The 15,184-nt window shown below is 40.5% G+C and overlaps 1 protein-coding gene across 1 annotated transcript in view; it reads right to left on the bottom strand.

The window, feature by feature from the left end:
- Nkap (NFKB activating protein) overlaps positions 1-12,423 on the bottom strand; it is a 34,394-nt gene extending 21,971 nt beyond the window's left edge. The window contains exons 1-3 of the mRNA XM_028773149.1: positions 11,842-12,423; positions 8,187-8,267; positions 3,671-3,741 (exon numbers count right to left, since the gene is read on the bottom strand). Coding sequence (XP_028628982.1) covers positions 3,671-3,741; positions 8,187-8,267; positions 11,842-12,221 — 532 coding nt within the window. The 5' untranslated portion in view covers positions 12,222-12,423. The remainder of the gene's footprint in view (positions 1-3,670; positions 3,742-8,186; positions 8,268-11,841) is intronic.
- Between the last annotated feature and the right edge of the window lie 2,761 nt (positions 12,424-15,184).

The raw sequence follows: 15,184 nt of genomic DNA, 5'->3' as shown, positions 1-15,184 counted from the left end.
GTAAGCCAATCACAAAAGAAGACACATGGGATGCACTCACTGATAAGTGGATATTAGTCCAAAAGCTCAAAATACCCAAGATACAACTCACAGGCCACATGAAGCTCATGAAGAAGGTAGGCCAAAGTGTGGGTGTTTCAGTCCTTCTTAAAAGGAGTAACAAAATACTCATGGGAACAAATACAGAGACAATGTGTGAAGCAGAGACTGGAGGAGGAACTGTCTGGAGACTGACCCACCTGGTTGCAATCACCAAATGCAAACACTGTTGTGGATGTCAGGAAGTACATGCGGACAGGAGCCTGATATACCTGTCTCCTGAGAGGTCTGCCAGAGCCTGGTGTATATACGTTTACAGCTAACCATCGAACTAACAATGGGGTCCCCAATGGAGGAGTTGGAGAGAAAACTGAAGGAGTTGAAAAGGCTCGCAGCCCCATGGGAAAAGTGACAATACCAACCAACCAAAGCTCCCAAGGTCTAAACAGCTAGCCTGGGAACACACATGGAAGAACCCATGGCTCCAGCTGTATATGTAGTGGAGGATGGCCTTGTTGGGCATAGGTGGGAGAGAAGGGCCTTGGTCCCATGAAGGCTGGATGCTCCAGTGTGGGGGAATACCAGGGCCAGGAGGTGGGAGTGGGTGGATGGGTGAGGGTACACCCTCATAGAAGAGGAGGGGAGATAGAATAAGGAGTTTCTGGGGGGGGCATACAGGGAAAGGGGATAACATCTGAAACGTAGATAAATAAATTATCCAATAATAATAATAGTAAAAACAGATAATAGAACCGGCTATTACAGCATTTGAGACTTTGTCAGCAAATTAATATTATTCATATTACTGGGATTCCTTATAACTGTCAAAACAAGGGACTGTAGAAGGGGTCCATGGAACTTTAAAACAATATCTTCATAAAATAGAAAAGGGGGGGGGGTATCCCAGTACACCACATATTCATTTAAATCATGTTCTCTCTTTTTTCTTTTTTTTCTTTTTTGGTTTTTCTGAGACAGGATTTCTTTTTATAGCCCTGGCTGTCCTGGAACTCACTCTGTAGACCAGGCTGGCCGCAAACTCAGAAATCTGCCTGCCTCTGCCTCCCAAGTGCTAGGATTAAAGGCATGCGCCACCACTGCCTGGCTATGTTCTCTTTGTTTTAAATTTTTTTTAAAATAAAGCCAAGGAACTTTCTGCTGAGTGTCTATGGAGCTCTACAACTAGGCATACTTACGCATAGGTGAAAGGGAAGGATCCATTTACTGGCATAAGGCATGATCCCGATCAGGTATATTAAATATGGGGAAGAGGGCATGTTTGTGTTTTTTCTGCAGGATGCTAAAGGAGCATGGTGGCTGCCAGAGAGATTGGTGAGACATGCTGATGCTGAGACAAATGATGATGCTGACCTGTGAGCTTGTTGAGTGCCCTGACAATGGTGACTGGGAAGCTGTACTGGACATATGTTCCTGACCCACCATTGCTCACCTATACCCCAGATAGCACAACCTGCGTTGCCTCAAATTTTTAGACCTTGTGGAACAGAGAATCAAAAAGAGAAGTTATAATGATTCTGGTATTTTTCTTAAAGGTGACCAGTTATTCAGATTCAATCACAGACTGGTCTAGAAATCAATCCAATATTGGAAATAACAGTCTTTATTTGGAAGTCTGGGTCTGGACATTTTCAGAGACATTTTTGGAAGTTAGCTGCAGTTCTCTAGGATGTTATGTTAGCAAGAGATAAAGTTGGGACAGGATCTGGATTTCAAACAGGTGTTAGCACATGTGTTAAGGCTCTTTTAATTGTCAAGTTAAAATTACTTTTGTTTTTTCTACAGTATTTAATGTAAATTGCATTGATTGTATACTTTCTAATTGTGTTAAGTGTGTTGAAATCTGGGATGTCAGCTAAGGAGGTCTATCAACCAGCTTTTGTTTTATTGCCCTGAATATCACAGAACCTTGGTATTCTAAAAATAGCTTGCAAGTACTGGAAGAAGTGAGTCAGGCTTTAAGCAGAAGCAAGAGGGTAGTGGGCTTGATTATTGCTGGTGTAACAGCTTTAATTAAATTAGTTGCTAGCACTACTGCTTCTGCAATTGCTGTGACACAAGAAGTTAAGACAGCTACTTTTGTTAATCATTTAACAAAAAATGTTACTAATGTATTGATATACAATAGGATTTAGATAGGCATTTGTAAGAACGGATTGACACTCTTTATCCTATTCGAATTATTGGAAGGAGGTTCAGAGTTTAAGAAAAAGGAGCCATCTAAAGGGTCATGCCAAATACCATTGGATTCGTGTTAGTTCTAAAATTTACAGTGGTAGTCATTGTAATTAGGAAAAAGTTTAAAGACACCTGTAGGGTATTTGGCATAATTCTAACACCTCTCTGGATGTTTTAACTTTGCATAGTGAGTTTCTGAATTTAAAGAATGTTGCTCTGTTGAGCGTTGACATGGTAGACACTGCTGACAAAATTACCCATGGCCTGAGGTCAGTATTTCTATTTTGGTCAAGCTTCAAGATCTCATATATAGTCTGATTATATATATAATATATAATTATATATATATAATTTTTGTCCTGGGAATACTTTTTTCCTGTCCATCGTCTGAAAGCTTGTCTTTAACAACATCAACATGTTGGCAGCCAAAATACATGGCTTGAACCTGAAAATGGACCCCCAGACAGAGTTATTAATTTAACAGCCTGGCAAGCCAAGGACAGGTAAGATTCTGCACAGAGCCTTACCAACCTAAGACATAAGTGCATTGCTTTTGATAATGCATATTCCACTACAAGTAAGGAAGGCATTCTTGGCAGACGACCTAAGATAGGCTCAGTCTTGTTTATGAAATAAAAAAGGGGGGAGAGGCAGAGAGCTTTTAGGGCTGGTTGGCAAGAATCTGACATGGGCTGGGCGGTGGTGGCACACGCCTTTAATCCCAGCACTAGGGAGGCAGAGGCAGGCGGATTTCTGAGTTCGAGGCCAGCCTGGTCTACAGAGTGAGTTCCAGGACAGCCAGGGCTACACAGAGAAACCCTGTCTCGAAAAACCAAAAAAAAGAAAAAAAAGAATCTGACATTGGCCAAGGACAAGAGGACAAGGAAGCAGGCTTCAGCCAGGAAACTGACATTAGGCTAGAACAAAGAAGTAATTTCAGGCAGGAATCTAAATATTAGACTAGAACAAAGATGTAATTTTAGGCAGGAATCTAAATATTAGGCTAGAACAAGGAAGTAGGCTTCAGACATGAAAATGACTCTGGGCTAGGACAGAGAAGTAGGCTCAGTTATTTTGGTCATCCTGATAAGCTCTTAGAAACAGTGATCATGGGAGTGTTGATAGAATTTTGTTTATTGCCTTGCTCGTTCTTTGACTATTTGTATTTATTGTCTTGCTTGTTCCTTGGCTATTTACATCTATTTTATTGCTAGTTCCTCAACCTAGAACTGACCTTAATACTTGCATGTAATTAAAATGGTATAAAAGCATAAAGGAGGAGGGGGATGGTATAGGGGGTTTCTAGGGAGGGGAAATGGGGTAAGGGGATGAAATCTGAAATATAAATAAATAAAAAAAATAGAAAGTCATAATTTAAAAACAGACATACTTTTGAAATTTATAAATTAATAAGTTCCTTATTTTACAAAATTACCTTCTGAACTAGATGCTGAAGTAGTGCTTTTCTTTGGTTCTTCATCCTCTACTGGTGTATGTTCATCAGAGCTGAATTACAGAAAATGGTTATAAGAAATATGAACCATAGAACATTAGAATATGTGCTTAAAATTTTCAGTAACAGTACTCATTGCCTAGGAACCTTTAAAGGCAAGCATTTTTTAAAATTATTATAATTATTATTATTAACATCTTTTATTATTATTATTATCATCATAATTATAGTTTTTCTTATGTGTATAGGCATTTTGCTTATGTGTATAACTGTGCCCAGTTCCCACAGAGTCCCGAGAATGCATCAGATCCTCTGGGATTAAAGTTATCCCAGAATAGCCTCTATGTGGGTGCTGTGGTTCAAACCCAGGGTCCCTGAAGAACAGTCAATGCTCTCAATGATTGAACTTTCACTCTAGCCTCCAAGGGCAAGCATTTTTTGTAGGAGTATATTCAACAATCTACCACCTTCATAATAATAAAATGACTTATACTTACATAATGCTTTTGAGTTTACACAGTACCATTAAAAAATAGAAATGTGTAATAATTATATTTTCAGAAGAAATTCACAAGTTAAAAGTTGAGAAATAGCCAGGCAGTGGTGGCACATGCCTTTAATCCCAGCACTTGGGAGGCAGAGACAGGCGGATCTCTGAGTTCGAGGCCAGCCTGGTCTACAGAGTGAGTTCCAGGATAGCCAGGGCTATACAGAAAAACACTGTCTCAAAAAACCAAAAAAAAAAAAAAGAAAGAAGAAAAAGGGGGTGCCTTTCAAAATTTTAGAAATATAAAATTTTTTTTTTTTTTTTTTTTTTTATGAGTACACTGTAGCTGTCTTCAGACATACCAGAAGAGGGCATCAAATCTCATTACAGATGGTTGTGAGCCACCATGTGGTTGCTGGGATTTGAACTCAGGACCTCTGGAAGAGCAGTCAGTGCTCTTAACCACTGAGCCATCTCTCCAGCCCCTATAGGAAACTTTTTTAACTCATTCTGTAGAGCAGACTTAGATTACAGGTATGTGCCATCAATGCCCAGCAGGAAATATTTTTTAAATACTAGAATATTAATTTTAGAAACTCTTGGTGACCTTAATGAAATTATAAGAGGGATATAAACAAATAGGATGAAGAAATGGCCCAGTGGTTAGACACCCATAAAGCAGCTCACAAGCATCTGTAAGTCCAGTTTCAGGGAATCTAATGTTCTCTTCCAAGCTCTATGGGCATAGGCAAGAAGTTTCTAAATAGGATGTCAGTTATTCACTAAGTCCTCAGATCAATGAATGGGACCTTGTACAGCAAAGGAAAGCAGCTGAATGAAGAGACAGTATATAGAATGGAAGAAAATCTTGCAACCTATTATATCTTACAATGGAGGATACTAAGAATATACAAGAAACACAGAAAACTAAACAAGAAGTCAATATAATGAATAAATAGGCTAATGAAATGAACAATAATTCTCAAAAGATAAAATACAAATGGCTGATAAGCACGCAAAAAGTGTTTATCCATCAGGGAAATGCAAATGAAAACTACACTCAGTCCACCTTACCATACAGGCATTAAGAAACCAATCAAGAGGGGGCTGGAGAGATGGCTCAGTGGTTAAGAGCACTGACTGCTCTTCTAGAGGTCCTGAGTTCAAATCCCAGCAACCACATGGTGGCTCACAACCATCTGTAATGAGATTTGATGCCCTCTTCTGGTGTGTCTGAAGACAGCTACAGTGTACTCATATAAATGAAATAAATAAATCTTTAAAAAAAAAAAAAAAGAAACCAATCAAGAACAACTGCTGTTGAGGATGCAGAGAACAAGGGCTCTTATATACTCAGTGGGGATAGAAACTAATTCAGCTTCTGTGGCAATCAGTATGAAGCTTCTCAAAAAACAAACAAAAAAAGATCCTCCACTGAATCTAGCTATAGCAGTCCTGGGAATCTGCCTGAAGGACTGGAAGTCACCACATCACAGGGACACTCAGACAGCAATGTGAACTGCAGCACAATCCACAGTGGCTCCCGATCAAACTAGGTAGCCAACAACAGAGGAATAGATTTTAAAATGTAGTATGTGCACACAGTGGAAACATTTGCAGTCAAAAGAAGAATGGAGTTGCATCACATAGAGGAAAATGAAAGCTACAGGAAATAAACATATTGAGCAAGTTAGGCAAGTCTCAGAAATACGAATTTCATGTTTCACCCCATTTGTAGTACCCACATTGCATATAGTCGCATAAAGTCACGTATGTGTATATAAAATCAAAGAAAAAGAAGAAACTATTTCAGGGAACAGAAGGAACAGACGGGGTGGAGAGTATGGTCAATGAACAATGTTATGTCTGTATGAACTTTTTTTTTAATTTAGGGGCCGGGGAGGTAGTTCAGTTGATCAAACCTTTGTCACATAAGCACGAGGGCCTGAGTTCAGATCCCTAGCACCCACAGAAAAATGATGGACATGGTGGCACTCACCTGCAACTCCAGCACTGGGGAGGCAGGGACAGGAGGACCCCTAGGTCAACCAATTCAATTCATAGATCAGCACCAGATTCATTAAGAAACTCTTTGTCTCAGGCTCAGTCTTGTTAATGAAATAAAAAAGTGGGGAGAGGCAGAGAGCTTTTGGGGCTGCTTGGCAAGAATCTGACATGGACCAAGAACAAGGAAATGGGCTGCTTGGCAGAAATACAATATTGGTCAGGGACAAGGAAGTAGGCTTCAGGCAGGAAGCTGACATTAGTTTAGAACAAAGAAGTAATTTCAGGTAGGAATCTGAATCTTAGGCTAGAACAAAGAAGTAATCTCAGGCAGGAACCTAAATATTAGTCTGGAACAAAGAAATAATTTCAGACAGGAATCTAAACTTTAGGCTAGAACAAGGAAATAGGCTTCAGACATAAAAATGACTTTGGGGTAGGACAGGGAAGTAGGCTCAGATACTTTGGTCACCCTGATAAGCCTTTAGAAACAGTGATCATGGGAGTGTTGATAGAATTTTGTTCATTGTCTTGCTTGTTCCTTAACTATTTGCATCTATTGTATTGCTAGTTCCTCAACCTAGAACTGACCTTAATACATGCACGTAATTAAAATGGTATACAAGCAAAAAGGAGGAGGAGGATGGGATAGAGGGTTTCTAGGGAGGGGAAACAGGGTAAGGGGATGACATCTGAAATGTAAATAAATAAAATATCCAATAAAAAGTTTAAAAACAAAAACAAAAACAAAAAAACAAGACAAACAAAAAGGAAACTCTGTCTCAAAAACTAAAATCCTGGACTGGCAAGATACCTTAGCAGGTATGGGCACTTGATGCCATTCTAGCAACTTGAATTACATTTCCTCAAACCCACATGGTGAAAGAAGAGAACCAACCTTATACAAGTTGTTCTCTGACCTCCTCATGTGGTACTCGATCTTGTGCGTGCGTACGCACAAACACACAATCAAACACACAAACACACACACACACACACAGAGAGAGAGAGAGAGAGAGAGAGAGAGAGAGAGAGAGAGAATAAACGTAAATGAAATAAAATGTAAATAAATGTAAATCAAAAGATAAGGTAGAGAAGAGGTCAGAAATATCTGACTTCAAATTCTGACCCTATATACACATTCACTCAGGCACACTTTTTTTTTGAGTGTCTGCTTTTCCCAGCTGACTAGCCCATTCCCACTCTCAGGAGCCCCTTCTTTCTTAGGGAAATGCCTCCATTTGTATCACTTTTAAAAAACTAAAACTCTTTGTTATACTAACACATACTAGTCAGATAGTGGGTTCAATGAAAAAACCAACAAAAAATAATAAGTATATTAGTTTTAATAATGAATCTTTCTGTGTAGGAAAGTGGTGCTTTGTGGGTTATAATTTAAAGAGAGCAATTAAGCCAGGCATGATGATCTGTGCCAGTAATTCCAGCATTCAGGGGTCGAAGGCAGGAAAATTGCTCTGAGTTTGAGTCCTGCCTTGCCTATTACACAAAGAGTTCCAGATAGTCTGGGTTACAGACTGAGACCATGTCTCAAAAACAAAACAAAACAAAACAAAACAACCTCCACACACACACACATAATGAATGTGCTAAAATCTACTAGCAGTATCTATAACCATTATCCGTGAGTATTCCATGTTTTTTTTTTAAATATAAGGGGTAAAATAGCATAAATTATAAGAAAGCAAAAAAAAAAAATCTGGTAAGTACTTGAATCTCGTGAACTTAAAAATTCTGACAGTGAGATGGCTCAGTAGGTAAAGGCACTTGCTGCTAAGCCTGACGACCTGAGTTCAGTCCCTGGGACCCACATGGTGGAAGGAGAGAACCTACTCCTGCAAGTTGTCCTCTGCCCTCCACCTGTGCACATAAACACATGTACAAATAAATAAAACGGAAGAAAACATAATTAAAAAGTATTTGACTGCTGACCAGGATTTAAAAAATGCTATTAACATTTTAAAATCATATTTTTTTTAACATACTTACTCTGGTTCAGGATTCTTTGGGGAAAGTCCCCAAACTTCAGGAGCTCCCAATTCTCCAATCCTCTCTCTTTCACTTAACCTCCTAAAAGAGATAAATATTTAAATTATAACTCAATGGATGGACTGTTTCCTAAACATATAATAATAAACTCAACAGGAGTCAAGTCTTGCAGTATTATTTTCCTCATATCTTTTGAGACAGGATCTTACCATATTGCCTAGGCTGGCTTTGAGCTCCTGGGCTCATGATCTAGCCTTCCAAATAGCTAGAGCTACAGGAACACCTGGATTTACCTATATGTTTAAAAAAGTTAACTTGGTTTAAGCCACGTGGTGGTAATGCATGTTTTTGATCCCAGCATTTGGGAGGCAGAGAGAGATGGCAGAGAGGTGGGGGGGGGCAGAGAGAGAGAGGCAGAGAAAGAGGCAGAGAGGCAGAGAGAGGCAGAGAGAGAGAGAGAGAGAGAGAGAGAGAGAGAGAGAGAGAGAGAGAGGCAGAGAGAGAGGCAGAGAGAGAGGCAGAGAGAGAGGCAGAGAGAGAGGCAGAGAGAGAGGCAGAGGAGGAGAGGCAGAGGCAGAGGCAGGCAGATCTGTGTGAGTTTGAGAGCAGCCTGGTGTACAGAGAGAGTTCCAGGACAGCCAGGGAATAACAGAGAAAGCCTGTGTGAGGTCAGGAGGGTGGGGAGAGACTTAGTTTAACTATAAACTCATTAGATAGGAGTTGATGTTCTGATAGGAACTGGTACTAACTATAGAGTGCCTCAGCAACAGGGCGGACTGTCAAGGGCATCCCTTCGCTGAATGTGTGGCACAGGTCCTAAATGTCCCCCATTTCACTGTAAAGTTTGACAGACAGTTTTATATTTAAAAATAAATTCGTTTATGTATGTTATAAAGATAAGAAAATCTTGATTTGAAAACTTTCAGTTTTCAGGAACCTAGGAATTAGTGAAGAAGATAAAGATGAAATGAAAAGAAAGGGGATTCTAGAAAGGAAAATCTTACTTGACAAAAACTCTCCTCATGCTATATACGGTTTATTACCAGTTTTCCTTTTAGACCCTTTTGGAGGAGTACATTCTCTACTCTCGGGGGGGGGGCACTTTTTTCATTTTATGTACGTGACTAATTCTGTTTTAATATTTACTATGACTCATAAACTTAAAATATAAACTATGGGCTGGAAAGCTGGCCCAGGGTTTAAAAGCACATACAGAGGACTAGAATTTAGTTCCTAGCATCCAAGTTGGTTAGCTCTCAGCTGCCTGTAATTCCAAGTCCAGGAGATTTGATGCTTCTGGCCTCCCAAGGCATCTACACGGACATGTACATATCCACACAGAGACACATACATACATACATACATACATACATATAATTAAAAATATAATAAAAATAAAACTGAGTATGGTGGTGGATGCCTTCAGTCCCAGTACTTGGGAGGCAAATGCAGGCAGATCTCTTTGTGTTTGAAGACAGCTTCGTCAACATAATGAGTTCCAGGACAGTCAAAGCTATATATAGTGACCTTGTCCAAATCCCCTCGACTGGAAAAATAAAATAAAAATAATTCTTTGAAGAAAAAAAATTAGCCTGAATTCCTTAAAGTTTGATGGCTTGCAACTCACATTTAAAAATTACTACAAAAGACATATAATTGGCTTTTTTAAAAACATCTTTGATCATGAGAAAGGTATTGATAATTACACAGAGAGAGACTTGGAGAGTTTTGTATTTGGTTAAAGCAGATAATTTAGAAAAGGGCTACAACTGTTTGCAACAGCTGGGGAAGAATGCCTGCCCAGCCATAAAGAACACAGAAGTCTCATGTCTGTTACTCCTGTAATATGCTAAAATTTCTCATTTTAAAACACAGAGCATAAGCTGGGCAGTGGTGGCACTCGCCTTTAATCCCAGCACTTGGGAGGCAGAGGCAGGCGGATTTTTGAGTTCGAGGCCAGCCTGGTCTACAGAGTGAGTTCCAAGACAGCCAGGGCTACACAGAGAAACTCTGTCTCAAAAAACAAAACAAACAAACAAAAAAAAACCCACAAAGTATAAAGCCTAGTACCATACCTAAGACATAATTTTAACAGACACAATAAACTTCATATTACCTAAAAGTACAAACGCAAATCTCATCCAATCATTTCACATTCCAGTAATCCTTTACACCTTTAAAACTGGATTTCATGGAGCAGGATCTAGCTAGCCTACAACTCTCAAGAGTAGGGATTAGAGACAAGATCCTGGCTCAGTATTTGCTTTCAACTGACATACTCCATGGGTACCATACCATAGGTCTCTAACAATTCAGGACTGTTTGACTGTTTCTGTTTCCATGTACTTATGGATGTTACTACAACCTTAAAAGTTTTGTTACTAATTTCCCTCTTCTCCTTCAGGGCTGCTGCCCCAACTCAGGGCCTCAGGTTCCAGCTTCTACAAATTTTTGATGAAGAAGTGAAGCTCGGAAAGGTCTAACTTGCCCAAGACTATCCTGTTTCACAGAAAACAAAACCTTCACACTCAGGCAGTGCAATTCTGAAATTGCCCTTTTTATTGTTATACTTTATTTCTTCCCCTGCTGGGGAAAAAAAGACAAAAAAAAAAACATGAAAGCATCTCTCAGCGGTAGAAATTTAACTTGCCCCTTAATGTCTGTAATATTTGAAATTTTAGCATTTTTAAACACATTGTGCAGGGCCTAGTTCAGTGCCTAAGACATAATTTTTAACAAACATAATAAACTTCATACATATTAGATACTATGACTAATGCAGCAATATAAGCCTCTCTCAAGGGTATCACTCTACTTCAGGCCTACCTTGAATTTACTCTGTAGTACAGGCTGACCTCGAATTAATTTTGACAATCCTACCTCGGCTTTCTGAATGCTAGGATTACAGGCGTGAGACATCATACCCAGCTCTTGAATTTAAATATTTCTTAAGACACAGTCTCCTGTAGACCAAGGTGCCCTTAAGTTTGCTACATCAATGAGAAGGACACTGTTCTGACTTCCCTCGAGAGCCTCACAGCTATTGCCACTAAAGGTTTGTGAGTCTTTTAAAACTAAAACTCCCATTAGAAGAGATCCAATCTCATTCCCACATTGGTTGTCGTGGTCTGAGACCACGTTACACGATTTTTCCCATCTAATTATCCTTTTTCCCAGAGCCAATACATATACTTACAATTCCCTGCAAAACTTTTCCACTGAAATATCCTCTTATCTCAAATTTCTTCTGTTTCTTCACCCAACACGAAACAGCTGCATGCCTATCAAGAGGCAGGCACTACTAATTCTGTGATCAATAAAATCACAAACCTCTATTTCAGTTTAGTGAGGAATAAAGACTGGTGCACGGATAATGACATCAAGGAATACAATAGCGCTGTGCCTCTTAGTGATACCCGCCAGCAAGCCAGGAGGGGGAAGTAGGTAGTGGAAAACTAGGGCCCTTTATGAAGGAGTCTAGGGATGAATGAAATGTAAGTTAGAAAGGATAAATAAAAAGGTTATGGAGTGGGCTGAAGAAAGAGATGGAAAAAGTGCGAGACGGACGGGAAGCGAAATAAAACAGAAACAATGGACAAGCTGGACTCAAAGGCAGCCAGAATCATTCAAGAGAAGGTGCTACGATCTCACTCACTTCTGCCGCAGACTCTCCTCCCTTTCCTTGTCCAGCAGGCTAGGCCATGGCTTGTCGCCCCCGTAGGGACGCGAGTAGCCGCCATAATAGGCGGACGAGGATGTAGACGAAAAGGGGGCACTCCGCTGTGCTGAAGGCCGTTCTCGAGAACGCGATCGAGAGCGGGAGCGATAAGATTGGTTTCGAGAGCTTTGGCTAAAGCCACTCAGCGAATGGCTGAGGCCATTCCGGTCACCGAACCGAGAACAAGAGCGCGAGCGAGACCGGCGACACCTTGGGGAGCGGGAAGATTTGATGGATTTGGGGCTCCTCGACGAACTGCGACGTTTTCCCCCAGAGACCTCCCGTTCAGGGCTACGCGAGCCCGACACAGGAGCCATGGTGGTGGGAGCTGAACCCACCAAGGGGCGGAACAGGACAAGGAGGCGCTCTCGCGACCCCCAAAGGGTCTCGGATACCTAGGGTCCTAGAGCATGCAGCGATCAAACCAGGGGAAAAAAAAGCAAACAAACAACAACAACAACAAAAAATCAACTTGGCAACAGTTCCGGGTACAGCGGTAAACCCCTTCCCCTGGAACCAGAGTTCTTGCCGCCAACAGGAAGGAATGTGTGTATCTCTATATAGAGGCCGGACAGGAAACAGAAGCCACGTTCTCATCCAGTTCCTAGTGAGGTTTCTGAAATCTAAACTGCACGGATCCTGAAAGAACATTGCGATGAATGCAACACATATTTCATTGAGTAGCCAAATAAGCAACACCGCCAATTCTCCCTTTATTTCGTGTGGGACTGTATTTGCCTGTATGGTGTGCGTGTATGAATCTGTGTATGTATTATAATCCCACCCCCGCTTTATTTTTAAATCCCAAACAAAAAAGGGTTTATCACAATTAGGGTTAAGCTTTAATCTAAGATCATTGCTGTCCAGTTCACTTAGAAGGCATACATTCTGATAACTTCAGTCTGTTATACTCCGATTAATTTAGCGACCCAGAGGAAAATCTTAGTAATTAAGTTGGAACCACCCATCTCTACCAATGTCCCACAAAACGAAGTTATCAAGCCCCTTAAACTAGTCCATCATACATTACCCCAGCAAAATATAAGGCAGACGATTCATAGTTGTATTATTAAGTATTATTTTTAGGTAAAAGCGCATTCAAATATTAATTTTGGTTTTAATTTTTTTAATTGAAATACAATTGTTTTACCCCCTCCCCTTTCTACCTCCAACCATTTCCATGTGCCTCCTCTTGCTCTTTTAAATTGATTGCCTCTTTTTCTTTACTTGTTGTTACATGTATCTGTAACTATAGCTGTTGTAAAGTTTTCACCAGAGAAGACTGCTTGGACATGGGGTTTAGCCAGTAGAAAGTCTTTATTGGCTGGCCAGCAAACACACTGGGTCTTTGGGGTCCCAGCTTACCCCCAGCCTTTCTCAGAATGAGTTTTTAAGCACGTGTGCGTACACACACACACACACACACACACACACACACACACTTGTCCTGGGTTGACATACTTCAGTTAACAAGAAAAGTTGGCCAAAAGTGAAACTACAGAAGCCAAAAGGCAAGGTTAGTACCTTTATAGACTCTCCCAGAACTATACACTTTGATGGATTATGTCTTTTGTTTTGGCAGGTGATACTGTCTATATGCTGAATTTTATAGCCTGAATGATACTTCCATCATGGAGTCAGTTGTGCTAAGGTCTGGGGACTTACTAAGGTCTGGAGCCCTGTCACAATAACCTGCTCAGAGCATATATTACCTGCATGTTTATGATTTCAGGACTGACCATTTGGTATTGGATAATCAACTGTGGGAAGATTATTTCTTCTGGCTCGAAGCATTACCTTGTTGCCTGTAGTTCTTTGTCTAGGGTTAGAGCTTCTGGGGATTTCCCCCTTTCATGTTACCATAATCTATCTGCTGATGTCATCCTTGTCAGGTCTTGCTTAAGTTGTCATGTTGCTCAGACTTCATAGTTTCCCTGACACTTCTTGGGAATGGAGTCTGAGAGCAGACTTCTTGTTTGTCTAGATCTTACAATCTTTCTGCCCACTCCCTTCCTTAATGTTCCCTGAGCTGTAGGTGCAAGGGTTAGCTAGCATATGGATCAGTTTGGGCTGAGCACCACAGAATTACTTGTTCTCTGTGATGAATGCAGTACATATTTCATTGAGGAGCCATATGAATAACACTGCCAAATTGATTTTCTGTGGTGGTCTCTGTCTCTTGCAAAGATAAGTTTCTTTAATGAAGGGTTATCATTACACTTGTATACGTGGGTGTAAGGATACGTATTTAGAATGCAGCTAAGAATTGTGCTGGTTAGCCGGGCAGTGGTGGCGCACGCCTTTAATCCCAGCACTTGGAAGGCAGAGGCAGGCGGATTTCTGAGTTCAAGGCTGGCCTGGTCTACAGAGTGAGTTCCAGGACAGCCAGAGCTATATAGAGAAATCCTGTCTCGAAAAAACAAAACCAAAAAAAAAAAAAAAAAGAATTGTGCTGGTTAAGTAAAGTGGTGGTTATAGATTCTCTGCAAAGATCAATGACATCACTAGCCCTGGGTAGTTGGCTGGGTTTCTTGTACAAGGTATCATTTCCCTCTTGTTGAGCAGACCCTATTTTATTTGGGGATGAATGAAAATGTAAGAAATAAAAGGGTGAATAAAAAGGTTATGGGGTGGAATTAAGAAAGAGATGAAAAAGTGTGAGGCAAGCAGGAATCAAAATACAAACAGAAGCAATGAATAACAAGCCAGACTCAAAGGCAGGCAGACTCATCTAAGAGAGGATGCAGCCAATTAAAGAGCTGTTGATAACTTCCAGGATATTCATGCCCTTCCTGCACACTTAGAGATATGCTATGATAGTTGATGTTGAAATTCATAGCTGTTGTTGCTGGCATGACTATTGGTTGTTCTGGAAGTTTGTATGGAACCTTCTGGTACCACAATTGCTAATGTTCAAGGGGAAGGCTTTCAAGTCAGATCCAGTGTGTATCATCTAGGTCCTTGTCTGAAGTCTGTAGTGTCTTTAAAATATGGACTTACCATCAACTTCTGATAGGCAACAAGAACAGCAATGTTTGGGGAATCTTTTGGACTCCCCTGACCAATAACTCAGAGTGATTCTTGCCAGGTCCAGCATGGCTGCATTTCCAGGCTGTTGATCACCACATGTGATGATTGACTGCCATTGGCCTGGAACTTATCTGCTATCTGGTCTATGTGTTTTACTTTCAATCTCTGTTTCTGGAGAATATACTTCCCCCATTACTCAGATAATAAATGAAACAAATGTGGCTCTCAGGAATGAGGAATGCAAGTGGTC

This window comes from Grammomys surdaster, unplaced genomic scaffold, assembly GCF_004785775.1.
Source record: "Grammomys surdaster isolate TR1022 unplaced genomic scaffold, NIH_TR_1.0 222, whole genome shotgun sequence".
Classification (NCBI taxonomy): Eukaryota; Metazoa; Chordata; class Mammalia; order Rodentia; family Muridae; genus Grammomys; species Grammomys surdaster.
Note: the sequence above shows the minus strand (reverse complement) of the source record. Positions and strands in the feature narration are given on the sequence as shown.